Source organism: Ahaetulla prasina, chromosome 2 (genome assembly GCF_028640845.1).
Source record: "Ahaetulla prasina isolate Xishuangbanna chromosome 2, ASM2864084v1, whole genome shotgun sequence".
Classification (NCBI taxonomy): domain Eukaryota; kingdom Metazoa; phylum Chordata; class Lepidosauria; order Squamata; family Colubridae; genus Ahaetulla; species Ahaetulla prasina.
In genome coordinates this window covers 70,193,413-70,211,709 of record NC_080540.1, presented here as the reverse complement: position 1 = coordinate 70,211,709, position 18,297 = coordinate 70,193,413, and the positions used below count along the sequence as shown (strand labels likewise).

The window sequence follows — 18,297 nt, the reverse complement described above, 5'->3', positions numbered from 1 at the left end:
AGGAGGTGGGACAGAGGCAAGGAGCGGGGCGGAGGAAAGGGGATCGATGGCGGGGACGGGGGGGCTGGAGGGTGGGGGGGGCGTTGTTGCACGTTTCCTCCGCATAGGCTGTGCAGTCCAAATCCCTTTCGGCTGTGCGGCGTGGCCGGAGCGGAGCAGCTTTTGCAGCCGGGCAGCAACAGCGCGCTGAGAGAGAGAGGGAGAGAGAGCGAGAGAAGGCAAAGCCGTCGCTGCCTATCACGAGCCTTTCCCTTCGCCGCTGGTTGCCGCCTCCGCCGCGGGCGCCTGCCTCAGCTCAGCTCTGCTCACCTCGACTCGCCTGCCCTCCCTCCTTCCCTCCCTCCCTCCCTCCCCAGGCGTCAGTGCCACAGGACGGCCCAAAGGTCTGGTGGACGGCAGCCGCAGAACCAGCGCCCACCTCTTCTTCCTTTCTAGCCAAGAGCGCGGCCGGCGTCCTGGGTGAGTAGCGCCCAGTGGAAGAATCTGGCCTTCTCCCCTAGTCTGCAAAACAAAAAAAACCCCAAAACCCCACAAAGGGAGGCGGCGGAGGCAGGTCGGGCAGATTTGGAAAGCGGGGCTTCTGGTTCAAGAAGGTGGGTGGGTGGGTGGGTGGGTGGGGGAGAGAAAAACAAGGTAGGCTTTCCCGCTTCGGTCTTCACTTCTCCCAACTCAAGTCGCCCCGAGCCCATCATCAGCAGGTGTCTGATCTTGCGAAGTTGGCCAGAGCATCTCCTGCACTTTTTGGTCCTTTGGTGAAGGATGCGAAGCGGATCCCGTTTGTGGACCAAGCAAAGTGGGTGGAGGGAAGCGGTTTACAGAAGCATCCCTGCCCTGTCTTGACTCCCGTTCCCTCCTTTCTTCATATCCTTCTCCAGGCTTGAGAGAGAGTCATGACAGCTGAAAAGGCTATCCCTATAATTAATGGCAAACCCGAAGATGCTCCGGATCCTGAAGCCTCCAGCACCAATTTGGTCCACAGCAACGATAAGAAGGTGCACGAAAGAGGCCACTGGAACAATAAAATTGAATTTGTGCTGTCCGTGGCAGGGGAGATTATTGGGTTGGGGAACGTGTGGCGATTCCCATATCTCTGCTACAAAAATGGAGGAGGTAAGATGGCATCCTGTCTTGAGTGCAGAGCTCTGCACATGCTTTGCCCACCTGCTAAAACATTAAATTTGCTTAATGTGAGGGAAAACGGGGGGGGGTGTGTGTATCATGGTAAGTTAATATTTAGACAGCAGGAGGCTATCAAGCAATGGAATGGAATTTAAGAGAGTTAGATTTAAGAGAGTTAGAGTTAAACGGGAAAGAAAAGGGCAGGTGATAAAAGTAGAGATGGATTGGCTTACTGTAGCTGTACTTATAGTTTTGTGATCCTTTGGAAGTGGATGATTAGTACTTTAGTATGCATGCTGATGATGATTAATTTTGAAAGTAAAATATTTCCCTCTTCTCTTTGGAGACAAAAGTTAGAAAAGAGTAAGCCCATCATCAGCCTATAATTAATGGCAAATAGCAGCTTCATTAAATGCATGTTGAACAAGGATGGTATATTAAAATGAAGAGTATATATGTGTCAATCATGTTTCCATTATATATATTTATATAAACATGACAGGAATAAATCTAATAAAATAAAATATTTAAATATTTTCAGAACAAACTTAGATTTTTAAAACATGTAACTTTAAGTAAAGTTAGCATTTATTTTTTTACTTGACGTTTTATTTTTGTAGCAACAGGTGCATATATAGAGTTTGCTTGATGTGACACAGTGCAATCCTAAATGTTTGCTTTTGAACCAAACCCCCAATAGGTCTCTATAGGAAATCTGTTCTGGATAGCAAATTTTATTTTTATCTGCTTTCAGTAAATCCCAAATTTTCAATGATCAATAGAACAGCTAGATTTTATCATAAGCGAAGATGGGACTTCCATAAAGTAAAGAGTGGCTCCTGGAACCATTTCAGAATTTCAAGATTTAGACAACTCAAAAAAAAATTTCCTTCACACAATTCAAAAAAGAAAAATCCCATACAGGGGACAGAAACAGAAAACTTGTTTTGTGATTAACGTTTTTACTTTTCAGTCAGCTGAAAACTTTAGCACAGGTTTCCTTTTAGTTAGAATGCTTTCAAGAGGAATGGAGAAGAAACCTATCGAGTCGATGACATTCAAGCAAAAAACGCAAAGCCTGTTCTTTCTCTAAATAAATGAAATCCCTACCTCTGCCCCTCTCACCTTAACATTCTACAGGTTAATTTCATAGGACCTTTTAAAATAATAAGCCATTTTATACCAACTCACAGACTTCAAACACTACTCTTGCACATAACTCATCGGTCTGAAATGAGTGTCCTTTAGATTTGAAAGAAAACCTGCCAATTGCATTCAATTTAGAGCAAGAATGGTTGTTATTTATTTTCTGATGGAAATTAATGAAGAGGCTTATAAACACTTAGATTGGTTTTGGACCCAAAGCAAAATGGGTTGAATTAAAAGCTTTCTGGGGAGCTTAAAAAAGAATTCAAAACTGTGGTACATGCTTCATTTTACAAACTGTATGGTTTTCTTTACCAATGGCTAGTGGTTGGTAGCTTTAATTTTCTTAATTATCCTTCACAATCAATTAGTCTTCTTTAAATTCATGTACTTGGATTTTTGTCCTGGATTATAAGGTATAACAGTATGCAGAGCTATCAACATTAACTACAGTTCTGTATAGAATTGTAATTTGTAGCCATATTGCCAAAGAAAAGAATGTTTTGATTACATTGACGTTCAGTATAAATTGAATGGTCTAATCTTGTTTTGCTTACTGAAAATAGAGCAAGAACTCTCTTGGGAGTTATTACATTCTTAGAAAATAAGTATTTACATGTCATACTCTTGTTTTATTTTATCATATGGGTGTTGTTTGAAAGCAAGTCAGAAGCTTTATTAGTACTACCAACTCTTTGAACTTTGGTGAGCATGATAAATTAAGTATGTGGTCATGACATGACACTGCAAAGGGGTATATGTGAGCCATATTCCAACTAATAGAATAGAATAGAATAGAATTTTTTATTGGCCAAGTGTGATTGGACACACAAGGAATTTGTCTTGGTGCATATGCTCTCAGTGCACATAAAAAAAAAGATACGTTCATCAAGGTACAACATTTACAACACAATTGATGGTCAATATATCAATATAAATCATAAGGATTGCCAGCAACAAGTTATAGTCATACAGTCATAAATGGAAAGAGATTGGTGATGGGAACTATGAGAAAATTAATAGTAGTGCAGATTCAGTAAATAGTTTGACAGTGTTGATGGAATTATTTGTTTAGCAGAGTGATGGCCTTCAGGAAAAAACTGTTCTTGTGTCTAGTTGTTCTGGTGTGCAGTGCTTTATAGCGTCGTTTTGAGGGTAGGAGTTGAAACAGTTTATGTCCAGGATGCGAGGGATCTGTAAATATTTTCACGGCCCTCTTCTTGATTCGTGCAGTATACAGGTCCTCAATGGAAGGCAGGTTGGTAGCAATTATTTTTTCTGCAGTTCTAATTATCCTCTGAAGTCTGTGTTTTTCTTGTTGGGTTGCAGAACCGAACCAGACAGTTATAGAGGTGCAAATGACAGACTCAATAATTCCTCTGTAGAACTGAATCAGCAGCTCCTTGGGCAGTTTGAGCTTACTGAGTTGGTGCAGAAAGAACATTCTTTGTTGTCCTTTTTTAATGATGTTTTTGATGTTAGCTGTCCATTTTAGATCTTGCGATATGATAGAACCTAGAAATTTGAAGGTTTCTACTGTTGATACTGTGTTGTCTAGTATTGTGAGAGGTGGAAGTATGGAAGGGTTTCTCCTAAAGTCTACCACCATTTCTACAGTTTTGAGTGTGTTCAGTTCCAGATTGTTTTGGTTGCCCACAAGGCTAGTCGTTCGACCTCTCATCTATATGCGGATTCGTCATTGTCTCGAATGAGACCAATCACTGTAATGCAGGAGTAACATGTAGTATAATCTAAATGCCATCACTTGCATGGCAAATATATTTATAAATTCCATCATTACACTGGGAATAGGATAACCAAAAAGAGAGATTATGCTGTGGATATTTAGTATCAAGTTTGCAAAAAAGAGAATGGTAGGCAGTGAAAAACAAATTACAAGGAAAGAAAAAAAGTAACCCCATTACTAATGAAATTATTTTGTTAAAATCGGTTTCAGTAGTTTTAAAACAACATAAATACTAGGAGTATCATTTTAAAATATTTTCTTGTTAAATGTTACATGAAAAACGATGCATTTTTTTATTTCAGCTACACACACACACACACACACACACACACACACACACACACACAAATTTATTCCATAAAATTTTGTTTTGTAATGATAGCCTTGATAAAGGATTTTATTTGAAACATATCAGTCTATTACCCAATAATACATTTTCCCTTGGATATTTCATTTCCTCCCTTTATGTTAAGTATAGAATTGTGCTATAATGCAATTCTGCAATTCATTCCATGGGTTTTGCAAGAATGTTTGACTGTTTTAAGAGAATATTTTTCTATGCTAGATTAAATTGGTTGTGGTAAAACAGATTGTAGCCACCCCCAACTTTGACAAAACTGTGCTAGCTGGGAATTCTGAGAATTGAGGTCTACCACATTTGGATTTTGCCTAGTTCTGGATGTTAGATATGGAAACGGAGAGCAATAACTCAAATCTGGCTTAAATCCTCATACTTCCAAAGTTTATGGGGCTAAAATAATTTGTTCAGGTGCTTCTTCTTCACTGTGGTTTTTCTGCTGATAACGTTGTCCCGCAATTAATGTTGTTGCTGAAATGAGAAGTATCAACATGTATTTGGCCTGTTGCCTTTGCTACTTTTTTTTTAAAGGGTGGTGTGTTGGTCTGTTTACTTTTCTGTTGCCTTCTGTTGCTTCATAGTGGCAAGTGAGACCTTCTGTTTAATTGTACTTATTGATGACTGCTAGTCTGTTCTTCATGCTTTTATTTTATGATGTTGAACCTAGGCAAGTTATTTTTATACTACATGGCTAACTATTTTATATTAGATGATCAATCATATTACCCTTATTTTCCAGATTAGATGCATTCGTAAAATAATTATAAGTGTACAGTGAAAGGAAATACATTCTGACTTTTTACACTTTGGATCCTATTCACTTAAATATATTTAGATGTGCAGTTTATTAGAAATGTATTGTTTTGTTCAGAGCAGCAATTTATTACTCGTGTCTTTGCTGTTGTTTAAATAAGGGAAATAACTCACTTGGAATATTTTATTCAAGAAACTTCAGTGAACCAAATGTCTTCACTGATTTACAGGCCGCATTTGCATTTTCTCCGTATAAAGCTTTGTGCTAGAATGAAAAATGTAATTCATTTTTGCCTGATTATGTGTATATAATAGTATCCTTTTTGAATATAGTGATGGCTCATGAAGAAATATACAAGTACTTAAGAAAATGATATAAAGTGAAACTTTATTTTTGATAGGAGGTCCAGTTTGGGTATCAAGTAAATTAACAGACTGTTGTATATTGGTACAACAGACTGTCAATATGAGTAACAGATTGAGTGTTCAAAGAAATTATATAGAGAAATTTAATCTGATTGCCATTGTTTGGATATGTTACAATCTGACTTCTAAACCTCCCATATCCCATTGGTTTTCTGTTTTGTGTCAGAGCTCCCCAACTTCTGTCAAATGTATATTGGCTTATGATGTCCATAATTTTCAGACAGCACCAAAGTTAGTTTTATTGATTAAATGATTTAATTTGTTCAGATTTCTGTCATGTCAGAAATCAGAAAGGTGAACGTTTCCTATCTGTTTACAGTAAAAATGTCAAAAAAAAAAATAACACAAGGAAATTATAATCAGTACTGCACCCTCTACATCACAAAAAAATGCACCTTCATTTTAGGAGTAGTGAAAGAATCCATCCCACCTATGAATTAGTCCCGAAGCATCAGATCTTCGCCATTGTTCAGAAATATAGCATGGAAGGAAAAACCATTAAAAATGAGGAAAGGTGTTAATCACTGAGAAGGCTCAACCATAATGGTCCATTAAATGATATTCCTTCTGCTTGCCATTTCTTCCTGACCAAATTGGATGAGCAGGGTTTTATCTAGTGTAGATCACCTCCAAGATAACTAAAAGCCTAACCATGTAGGGAAGGGGTGTCAAACTCACACTGTCAGAGCAGTATCATGTGATGTATTGGGACTTTTTCTCTCTTCACTAAACCGGTTGTGGGCGTGGCCAGCACGTGACGCATCTGGCCCACAGACTGGGAGCTTGATGTAGGCCTTTAAAGATGGCATCCAACACCTTAAATTGTATCCTGAAGTAACCCCTCAAACAATGAAGTTCCCACAGCATAGATTTCACATGGGGAAACTTAGGAGCATTCATAACTAAATAGATCGTTATATATTGAACCAGCTAAAGTTTCAGTAGCAAGTTTCATATAAAGTAGGTTGCAATAATCTAATCATGAATTGATAAAGACTGTCAGTGAAGCCTCCCATTCCAGAAATACTGGTGGCACACAAGATAGAACTGCACAAAAGTGCTATTGGCCAAAGGCTCTTCCTGCATTTTAATGGGTTAACTCTTTTCCATTATTTAAAGAACTCTTGTGTTTATCTTTTTTGTTTTCAGCATTTGACACATTTTACAATAGGAATGAATAGGTTTTGAAATCTAGAATAGGATTATGTTAGCCTTACAAAGTAACCTAGACAAATAATATGTCTATCTTTATTGTACTGTAAGTTACATCAAAAGAATCTTGTAAGACTGAAAGTATTACTCCCTTCTTTTCTTTTTACTCTCTGGAATATTAGGAAAGATCCTTCCTAAAATCTTCCCAGGCCCACGCTTTTAACTTTGTATCTCATCCAGTGATGAATTGGATGAGAAAACCAAGCTATAAATAAGCAAAAAAATATATTTAGGAAAATTGGAATAGAATGCATTCTATTCCATATATATTCAATGTTTCTCTAAAACAAAACTAAAAATGAAATGAATTTGTAAAATAAAATAAAAGTGCTTTTATTGAACAGTTAAGATTATGCAGTTGATCAAAATGTTCTTCATAGTTCCGAACTAGTATCTCCAATATAATTATCTGTGGTAACATTATTAATAAAACCTACATAGATATAAATCTATAAAGCTAACCAGTTATGGAACCAACTAAGGTTTTCAAAGATAAACTTCTCTAGAAAAATACTTTTCTACTACTCTATTTAAATATTGAACAATTACTAATACTAAGAGCATTTGAATGTATGGAGCTTTTTCCATTATAATAAAGCATACTTTCAAATATTGCATTTCTTCTGTAGAATTTGAAAAATAATGATATTTTTGTAGTATCTAAGAATGTTTACTAATTAATTTGAAAGCAGCATAGATATATTAATGTACTGTATTGTTTAACTGGAAAAGTACATAATTAATAAAAATATACATAACATATATAGGGTTAACGATATATTTATTTATTAACTCAGTTTCCCATCAGACTGTCTAATAACTTCACTTATTTTTAGTGAAACTGTAAGAACTTAAGAATACATTTTGTAAGAACTTAATACAGTGAAATTTCATTTTAATGGAATAATGGAGAAAAATGTTCATTATTGAGCAATCCTAAGAATGAGCAATGATTCATGTCCTCCACAAGAGGACATAGTCATATATTGATGCATTGTTTTTGCCACCTTATGTCATTTGAATAATGATGGAAAACAGAGTGATAAAATTGTCTAATGCTCATGACATCCATTGAATTAAGTTCCAGTGAAGCAAAATTTCATAATACATTCTTTGTATGATGAATGCTACTAATGAGCAGAAATCAGTTATGGACTATGCCCATCACGTTATAATCATCAATATCTGATTTCCACATTTTAGTTTCTAGTGAAAGTAGGTTCCATTACAATAAACATGCTATAAACTCACTACAAAGAGGTCATTTTAAGTTCATTCTAATAGCATGTATAGTATACGCTCCATTTGAGTGTCAAGTTATATTTAAAACAGGACTTTAATGTCTATTTATAAAAAATATTGGTTTTAGCTCTGTACGGTTGTAAATTGCATGGAACTCAGATTGATTTTTGGGTAGATTTAAATAGGACTTGCTGGTAGAGATTAAAATTACTGTTATTTATTGCACAGTCATGAATTTTTCTAGTGGATATATTACAGTTTCATTAAATCCAAAAAATCTTTCATACTTTAAGAAATTTGGCAAGTTCATCGTATTTACTTAATGATTAATACTTTCTTGATTGACTTGATTTTCTGATCTGAAATCATACCTTTTGAGTTCATATCCTCTGGCATTTTGCACTGATATTTTTGGAAATACCTTTCGAACATGAAAAGTTATAATGTTTATATACACAAAATTAATATAATTTCACAAGAAAAATATTTTCAATCTGGCAGCAGGTCAAAGATAAAATCACCTATCTGTATCTGTAAGTGAATAGTAGTGTATAATCAAAAAGTTGCATAGGATTTTATTCAAAATTTAACTAAAACTAAAATATTTAACTTTGCACTCAAAGCTATATCTTGTTTGTATTATGGATAGTAGTCTTGTGCAACAATTGCATATATGAAATTAAATGTCTAATTTTATCTTTCTACGCAATTAGGTCTCATTAATAGTATCTATTCAATGTTTGCTTTAGGTGCCTTCCTTATACCCTATGTCATTTTCTTCATTTGCTGTGGAATACCAGTGTTTTTCTTGGAAACTGCTTTGGGACAATATACTAGTGAAGGAGGAATTACATGCTGGAGAAAAGTTTGCCCACTGTTTGAAGGTATACATCATATTCATTTTTCCTTGGTATACATATTCAAGTATTTTTGTGAGTATAGACACAGAAGCACCTTAATGATTATTGAAAATACTTTACAGGTAGACTGAATTTTCAGTGTTCAAAATGGAAAGAACGCTTCAAATCTTAATGACAACAAAATCTACAGTAGTTGCCTAATTGCCTTTGAATGTACAAAGATCTCACGAATGCTCTTTGTTTTTACTTACATCATCTGAGTAATAAAAAATGCAGCATAAGAGTCTGATGTATAAATTTGGAGATCTGATTTGGACCAGGAATTTGCTTCTTGGGAAAGTCATTGTCTCAGTTTTTCAACCTATTTGCAGCATGGAAGGTTGAAATATTTGCTTGCCTTACAAATGAACGTTAGCCTAAGACCATATGCCAAATCTTAAAAGGATTTGGAAAAAGTGATAATTTAAAGATTGACCTATTGTATTCTTAATTTGGAATGTGCCCATTTGCTAAGCAGAAAAAGACCTAAAAACTGTTTCCTGGGTCTTTTAATCAGTTTATTTTGGGGCATTATTTTTCTCAGCTCCTGCCTTTGTTTCCAGTCTAGCCTGTAGCTTTGGGATTTCCTGATGGTCCCGCATCAAAATACTAATTAGTTTTATCCCTGCTTGCCTGTTTTCAGGGTCAGCTAGGTTCTGCCTTTGAGAAAGCCAAACTTCTACTGTACATAGTACATTTAGACTCTCAAAATTGGGGGATTCTTTTTAGAAACTGGACTATGTCAAGTTTGCATTGAGACTGTTTGCTGTCTAACTCATGCTTTTGTCTCCATTTATGACTAAAAAATTACTTTCCAATATTTTTCAGGGATTGGATATGCCACCCAGGTCATTGAAGCACATTTGAATGTTTACTATATCATCATTTTAGCATGGGCTATTTTTTATCTGTTTAACTGCTTCACAATGGAGCTTCCCTGGGCAACCTGTGGTCATGAGTGGAATACAGGTACTAGCACAAAAGTGAGATAATGATGATGATGATGATGATGATAATGAAAAGTGAGATGATGATGATGATGATGAATATCATCATTATCATGATGATGATAATGAATAATTATTATTATTTGAGTTTCATGTTTAATGAATAAAAGTTTATAATAATAATAATTTATTAAATGGTTCATCATACAATCAGCCAGGTGATTGCACTGGATTGGCCATTTTTGTCTTCCTTTCAAGTCCTTCCAGGCAGATGTGGGTGTTTGATGGTGTTGCAGATATTGTTGCAGGATGTAAGCTGTTCTGAGTGAAGCTGCCTTTTGCAATTGACTGATGGTGTATTTCATCTCATCTCTGTAACAGTTTAATTTTATTAAGAACTGAAATTTTCTATCACCATTCTTATATTATTCAATAGCTTTGGAGTTTTGATCAGCTCTATAATGTTCGGTTAAATCCCAGAATTTTCATGGATTTCAGTAATTTTTGCAATATATTTCAGAAATCTTATCTAATATTGAATATTATCCAGCTATGTATGTATAGTGTATACATATGTATAGTGTATACATATGTATAGTGCATGTATAGTGTATACATATGTATAGTGCATGTATCAATTCAGCTATGAAATTTTTTTTTCTTCCCCCAATTTCCGGAACATCAGCTTTACCAATATGACTATACTACTTTCTCCCTTAGCAGGTTAAAGCTTTTAGGTTGCTGCTTATATTATTATATAAATATTATATATGCAGATGATTCTCAAGCTATAATATGCATTTGTAATTAAATTGTAATCATTTGAATTGCAAAGCATTGTCACTTGTAAAGCCTGTTTCTACTCTTAGAAATTTAAAATCTTATATTTCCACTGGACAAAGAGAAAATATTGAAAGAATGTTATAATGGGAATTAATTACTAAAGCATATTACTGCCATAAAAAAAATAAGGCAAATTTTATATAATTTTTTTTTGTTCTATTATAGAACATTGTGTGGAATTCCAGAAACTTAATATGAGCAATTGTACTCAACAATATTTGCAGAATGCTACTTCTCCAGTCATGGAATTTTGGGAGTAAGTATTATTATCATTTTATTTTAATTGAAAAGACATTGAAAAGAAACATTTGGAACAAATAAGAATAAGAAAATATTAGTTTCTGCCAATGGCAGAATTTTAGGTAAAAGTGATTTTTATGTAATCACCCAGGTAACTCAAGACACTTTTCCTTTGATAATATGTACCAAATAATAATGACGGTTCTTCCTAGTGCTATAGTATTATCTAATAATAACTATTTTAATAATAGTTACTATAAGCTAAATCTCAGAGTTTCCTTTCAGATGTTTCATTTCAAATGTTTTCTATTTGAAAACAATTTGCAACATTACATGATCTATGGGACTAATGCCAGATACACATTTAATCCCAGCTAGTTGTTACCCAGATGATGTTGTCTCCACTTCAGAAGCTAGATAAGGAAAAGAACAAGGAATTTGGTGTTGTAGGCTATACAAGGATGTTAAATATGTCCTGGAACAGGGGTCCCCAACTCTGGTCCATAGACATGGCATGCCAGCAGCCAGTCCATGCAAACAAGCAAAGCAGGCAGGATACAAAACCACACCCACTCTGGTCTGCGGAAAAAAAATCTTTCTCCAAGGTCTGGTGCCCAAAAGGTTGGGGGCCGCTTTTACACTATTGTCCAGAAAATGTTGTAATTGTTTTCATGTAGTAACACACTGAACAGAAAAAAATTGAACTTTCATGATAAGAAATAAAACCATTGAATTCATGTATATAACTTTCATATTTTTGGAGACAATTTTAATGAGACAGCAATTAGCTCTTTACCCGTGATAGTCAATTATTTCTTTTGACTGAGTAAGCTGAAAGTTTGCATATGGATTTCTTTGTACCACTATGGCTTTTCTTCTGGTAGTATTTATAACCAAAGACATTGTTAGTTGTTCTCAGATATATAAGTATACCAATGTTTGACGAAACACATCACATTTGTGCTTTATTGTTAAAAGATTAAAATCTGTTTTAGGTTGAAATCCTTTGGCACCAAGGTCATCCTTCTAAGCGCCATAGGGTATATTGCATCTTTCCCTCTGACATCGGAGTTATGTCTGTCCCTATTCTCGGGCAGAATGGAGTACAGGAAGAACAGGAATATGCCAAGGGAGATAGTGAATTTTCAGGTTATGTAATCTGCTAAAACACAGTCTATGATGTAGATATATCTACTGTCTTATATGTTGGCTTGTATTACTTTTTTCAACCTACTGAATCAAGTCACAGAAATTTGTGGTAAGAAAATGTAAAGGCATAAGACCAGAGGTGGGTTTCAGCAGGTTCTGACCAGTTCTGGAGAACCGGTAGTGGAAATTTTGAGTAGTTTGGAGAACCAGTAGTAAAAATTCTGACTGGCCCCACCCCCATCTATTCTCTGCCTCCTAAGTCCCAGCTGATTGGGAGGCAATGGGGATTTTGCAATAACCTTCCCCTGGAGTGGGGTGGGAATGGAGATTTTACAGTATCCTTCCCCTGCCATGCCCACCAAGCCATGCCCACCAAGCCATGCCACACCACCAAGAACCGGTAGTAAAATTTGTCCTGATGGCACAAGCTCTGTAGGGTCGAGATAAGAAAATTCTCTAAATCTCATTTATTCCTGCAGCGGTAATAACGATTATTATATGGGTGGCTTAATTAAAAGATTGTACAACTGATAGTATATCCAATATGTTTATCATAGGCCTTCTTGACTGGCATGTTTAGACTGTACTGTCACTACCATTGGAAGCAAGATTTACATTATTTATTACGTACTTGTTTCATTGGTTTAAATGGGACTTAAACACTACAGCTAGTTTTAAGTGGACTTGATCTAATAATCTGTGATGCATTATTGATACTATGGTCAAGTGTTATCTGAGGTGCTACCAGCCAGACAGGGCACCCAATTCTTGAATCTCAGTGCAGAATGTATTTGGGAGTTTTATAGCTATCCAGATGCCAAATTCATTTTGAAAGTAGGAGGGTAGAAATGAATGAGAAATTTGAGAGGCTGGCATGCAGGGGAATGCTTTAGTTGGTTCATTATTTTAATTTTATCTTAAAGTAGTTAGAAAAGATTGTTATACCTTAGGTATCTGTTTGAAAATATATTGTATAATTTTATTAATTTTAAAAGTATTTTCTACCTTTTTGCATTGAGTCCTTATTAGTTCTGTATCACTGCATGCATGCAATCCTCCCAGCATGCAAATAGACTAGGCCTATAAATTGAAATTTTGACATATTGTATGGGCACACAAATAGTTTCACATGAAACAACAAGATTGTGATTTGTCTTTCATTGATCAGCATGAATCTTGTGAAATTAGCATGGGATGAACTTTTGGGAGACTCTCATTTCTCTAATGTCTCATTATCTATGAAACATCGCTTGACTTTATTAACTGTAGTGCTGCAACATTAGTACTCCAATAATTAGTATCTATATGCATAAGTTATTGATAAGTTAGAAGCTTTGTTTTGTTTAGTTTTGTTTTAGTTCAAGTTGTATGCTACTTCTAAACATGTTTGTTTTACTTCTGCTTAATTTCATATTAGTGATTTAATATTTTCAGTAGGTTTATATTTCTGTTCTTCCCTGGTGAGCTAAACAAAGTGTGCTGTGATCTTTTACCATCACATTCAGATTGTTAGAAGAAGAAAATGCAAGTGTTTTGTTTATGTATGGTTTATCTCAGACATTCTTTCATTATACAGTTTATTTGCATTTCACCACATGACTGCATTTTTGTTCAACGCAGTGTATAGAATGGGCCCTTTCTACCTTACTGTTTTCAGACTATGACACCGCAGAGTTTATGGGCTTTTACCTGCAATTCTTATGGTAGGCATTCTTTTTAGAATCATCCATTCCTCCCTCCCTCCCCCCATGGTGAAATATTTTTGTAGCAGTTTTTCTAGCACAGCTGTGCTTACTACCAATGGATTAATGCAATTATTACTTCTGAGATGTGTTAAAGTGTTTTCCCTGAATAGTTACAATTTGATCAAAATGTTTTTATTAGCCATGTGTTCTGGAGATTCCACTTCCTGGAATAAGAACTGTAATTATTCAGTCCTATCATAATATTTGGGCAATGTTTCTAGTAAAAGACAATAATTATTGTAAGTTAATGTCCTTGCTGTCTCTACTATTTATTTGCTCAGAATTACTATCCTGTGAAATCTAAATCCACATTTGGTGGATCCCTGAACTTTGTTAATGATCAAGGATTTTCAATTGTTAATGACCAAGGATTTACAGTACGTGTAAGAGCTATAACAACTTTTTAAAAAAAATGTTTAATGAGAAAGACTATCTTAAATTTTAGGAAGTATTAAGCATCTCATCAGATATGTTATAATCAATATTATTGATATTTACTTTGAAAAGTATACATATATGTATAAAGAAGTTTAGAAAACAGGCCTCTGTACTAAGATGACCCCTGCCTTCTTAGAAGAATGTCAGAATGGGAGCTATTAGCTTACTTATAATTCTTTAATATTGCTTTTGTTAAAGAATGCTGTGCTATTTTTCAGAAATATATTCATACTTAAGAAGAGCATATTCTTTGAAGGATTCATAACTTAAAGAATGAAAATAATTAGAAGTTCAATTGAATAATATAAAAATAGTTCACTTAAGTAGCTTTTCTTAGATGCACAGAAATTTCTTTTTATGAATTTGTGATGTGTGGATTAACATTTACATTACTGACTTGAAAACGTCTTTTCATTTGAAAGTTCAGTAAATTGGAGAAAATGGAAACAGAAATTTAAATGGGCAGAAAAGGTGATGTTGATATTGGACATCTTTAGCTGAAAAAGCATAACTTTGGAACTAATCTAAATATGTGAGGTCAGTTTTACAATAGAATGAGAGAATTTGGTTACTCAAAAAACAAAACAAAACCCTATGTCTGATACAAAGGATTATAATTAAAATATTGCTGGGGATTTAACAGTTGCTTATATCAAAGCTGTATCTGCATTTCAGTTTAAGTGATTTCATCCACAAATTGTGTCATGTTGGTTTTCTATACTTGAAACACTGTGGAGGAAGAAACAGTAAAAGATAAATTACTATGACTTCTAGTGTTGTTGGTCATATCGTCCTTTTATTATAGAAAATATTAAATGTCTATAATAATTATCAACCTTAGTTGTGAATGAAAGTACAAAAATAAATAAATAAAATGAATAAGAACTCCAGCTTCAGTTGCAGTTAAGTCCTACATTTCTATAAAGAATGGTATCAGCAGAAAGTGTGCAGATATATCTGTGAGGGGGTCCTTGGTACTCTCTGAACTTGGTTGTTTTCTTGCAGATGATTCATTACCCAAACTCAGTAACATCATCAGTGCATTTCAAGCTTTCATGAATGTAACAGTGTTATTTAATGAGCAATCTAATTCCTCAGCTTGGTAAGTACCAGGAAAAAAATAATGAGGATTTCAGAATGTCTGAGGGAAGTCTGACAGCCTAGAAAACTTAGCAGGTGATGTTTTGGAAGCCACTTAATTGGACTTGGAGTTCCATTAATTAATGCCATTAATTATTTATAGCAAGTAAGATGACCAAAGTATAATATTTGCTATCTACACTGTCTCTAAGTCATATTGATAAGAGTATCAGAAATGAAAATTATGTGTTGTCATAGTTTAGAGATGCCTCAAACGTTTTATAGAAGAATTGGGGTCTTCTATGAAGTGAGACTGTGCAGTTGAGGATATTCATTGGTGTAATTTCTCTTTAATGGTTCTGCTTTAAGACTTTTACCATGATTTAGAAATACAGTTTACTACTTCTTAGAAAATAATTTGGATAAACAAAGGTGACATGGTGGTGAACTTATTTCCGCCTCAGGAATTTCTTTTCTTAGTTAGGAAGCAACTTAGACCTCATCTTAAAAAAGGACTTCCATTCACTGGAGGAGGTAACATATTCTTTACGTTTTCAAGTAAAGCCTAGTGAGAAAATACTTTGTTTTCCTTTTTGGTCAAAGATATAAGCCTATATTTTGTACAAGGAAAAGTTTAAGAAAAAAACTCTGGAAGTTAAAAAGTGTTTTCCTACTCTAAGGTGCAAATAACTGCAGGATGTCAGGGTTCCAAGTAACATCCCCAACAGAATTAAAACTTTGAGGCAGCTGTCTTCCTCAAAGTATAAATTTATTAGAGATGTCATATTGACACATCTGGGCAAAACCCAAATCTGAAAGCTCTGTGCTTTCTCCACCCAAAGTAAAACTAAAGTTTCTTCTCCTCCATTCATAGCTGCATCACATGGTTCAATCAGGTCACTGTCCCAACTTCAGTTAACATCCAGTCCCGCCTTTCCAGGTGCTGGTGAGACAACCTTGACTCTAAGGGAAAAAATGTTGTTATGATTACATACCCCATACTATCTCCACCTCCCACCTCCTGTTCCGATAGATTGCTGTGGCAGCCCTGAAGACATTCTCCAAAGATGGTTCCAGAACTGACACAGGAGACACATTATTAGTACATTCCTATAAAAAGTAATTAACAAGTTTAGGCCTGATCTTGTCATACTTAGCTCTCGCACACTCATCTCTTCCTCTCTGGACTAGATCTTTCCTTGTGTTCCATTTGAAGATCAGTATAACATGCCAGACTGGTTGGATTGTATTCAGTTCACAAAAGGCCGTGTGAAAATATTTGTTCATTCGGATATGTCCAGGTTTTTTTCTCTGTGACTTTGCCTGATTTTGTTTGAAAAGATTGAACAGGGCTTGAACAGATATCTCTGTCTCTCTCTGTCTCTCTCTCTATATATACTGTATGTATATGTATATTTATATGTATATGTATATGCACATATACATACATATAAATATGTAAAATAAAAACTAACAAAAACCAATGCAGAATTATTGCTGTTTTGAACATTGAACATTGCTCCCCCCCCCAGCTATTTCATTTGTAACATTTGACCAGTTAATCTGTTATTTTATCTCTAGCTAGGATTCTCAGGTTGGTTCAGGGCCAGAATTATTATGTGTTTTAGCTAGAAGCAGATTATCCAGACTCCATTAAGTCAGGCTTTAGGGACTGAAACACCATGGACCATGTTCTTGGATGATCTCTGGTGGCAGCAGGATAGGGGTAGTACTTCCATCCCTGCTCTTCTTGACCTTCAAGTAGCATTTCATACCATCAATCATGGTATTCTTTTCACTCGGCTCAGGGAGTTGGGGATAGGAAGCATGGTGTTGCTGGTTTTCCTCTTTTTTCCAGGCTTGATTTCAGTTGGAGTTGGTAGGAAGAGAGAGAATCCAGTCCATGGCTCCTCTTATGTGGGATGCCTCAGGGCTCAGTTCTCTCTTCTCTTCTATTTAACATCTACATGAAACCTCTGGTGAGGGGATCTGAAGGTTTGAGTTGAAGTACTACATATATGGAGATGATATTCAACTATATATTTCCAGGACTCTTGAGTGATGCCATATATGTCCTATCCTAGTGTTTGGAAACTGTAAGGCCTACAGGGAGGGCAATGGGCTCTGACTCAATCCAAACAAGACAAAATGATTTTGGATATTTAGACTGCCTGGGAACAATGTTCTTTCATCTTTGGTACTGAATAGGGTAGATCTGCCCCAGATCGGCCCAATTTAGTGCTTCTCTTGGACTTGTGGCTCCTCCTGGGAAATGGTAGCAGCTGTGGCTAGGGTCCTTTGCACATCTTCAGGTTATAGACTAGTTCCACCCATTCCTAGACTAGCTGACTTTGCTTACAGTTACTGATGCCCTTGCTACCTGTCATTTGGATTACTGCAATGTGCTGTCTATGGGGCTGCCTTTGAAGAGCATTTGGAAACTTCACCTGGTGGAAAATGCAGCTACTGTATATGGGTAGTTAATTAATTAATTTATTTATTTATTTATTTATCGTATTTGTATACCACCCTATCTCCCTAGGGACTCAGGGCGGTTCACAGGCAGATAAAAAAGTACAAATAAATACAGAATAAAATAACAATTAAAAAACTTATTCTACACAGCCAAATAAATTAAAAAAGCAATATAAATAATAAAACCCATTAAAACCAATATAAATTTAAAATCTAGTCCAGTCCTGCGCAGATGAATAAATATGTTTTAAGCTCGCGACGGAAGGTTCGGAGATCCGGAAGTTGGCGAAGTCCTGGGGGGAGTTCGTTCCAGAGGGTGGGAGCCCCCACAGAGAAGGCCCTTCCCCTGGGTGTCGCCAAACGACACTGTCTAGCAGACGGCACCCTGAGGAGTCCCTCTCTGTGAGAGCGCATGGGTCGGTGAGAGGTATTCGGTAGCAGCAGGCGGTTCCGTAAATAGCCCGGCCCTATGCCATGG

General features: G+C 35.7%; 1 protein-coding gene across 1 annotated transcript in view; it reads left to right on the top strand.

The window, feature by feature from the left end:
- The first annotated feature begins 890 nt into the window (after positions 1–890).
- SLC6A11 (solute carrier family 6 member 11) overlaps positions 891–18,297 on the top strand; it is a 135,534-nt gene continuing 118,127 nt past the window's right edge. The window contains exons 1-4 of the mRNA XM_058172879.1: positions 891–1,110; positions 8,753–8,887; positions 9,731–9,871; positions 10,858–10,948. Of these exons, the coding sequence (XP_058028862.1) occupies positions 891–1,110; positions 8,753–8,887; positions 9,731–9,871; positions 10,858–10,948 (587 nt within the window). The remainder of the gene's footprint in view (positions 1,111–8,752; positions 8,888–9,730; positions 9,872–10,857; positions 10,949–18,297) is intronic.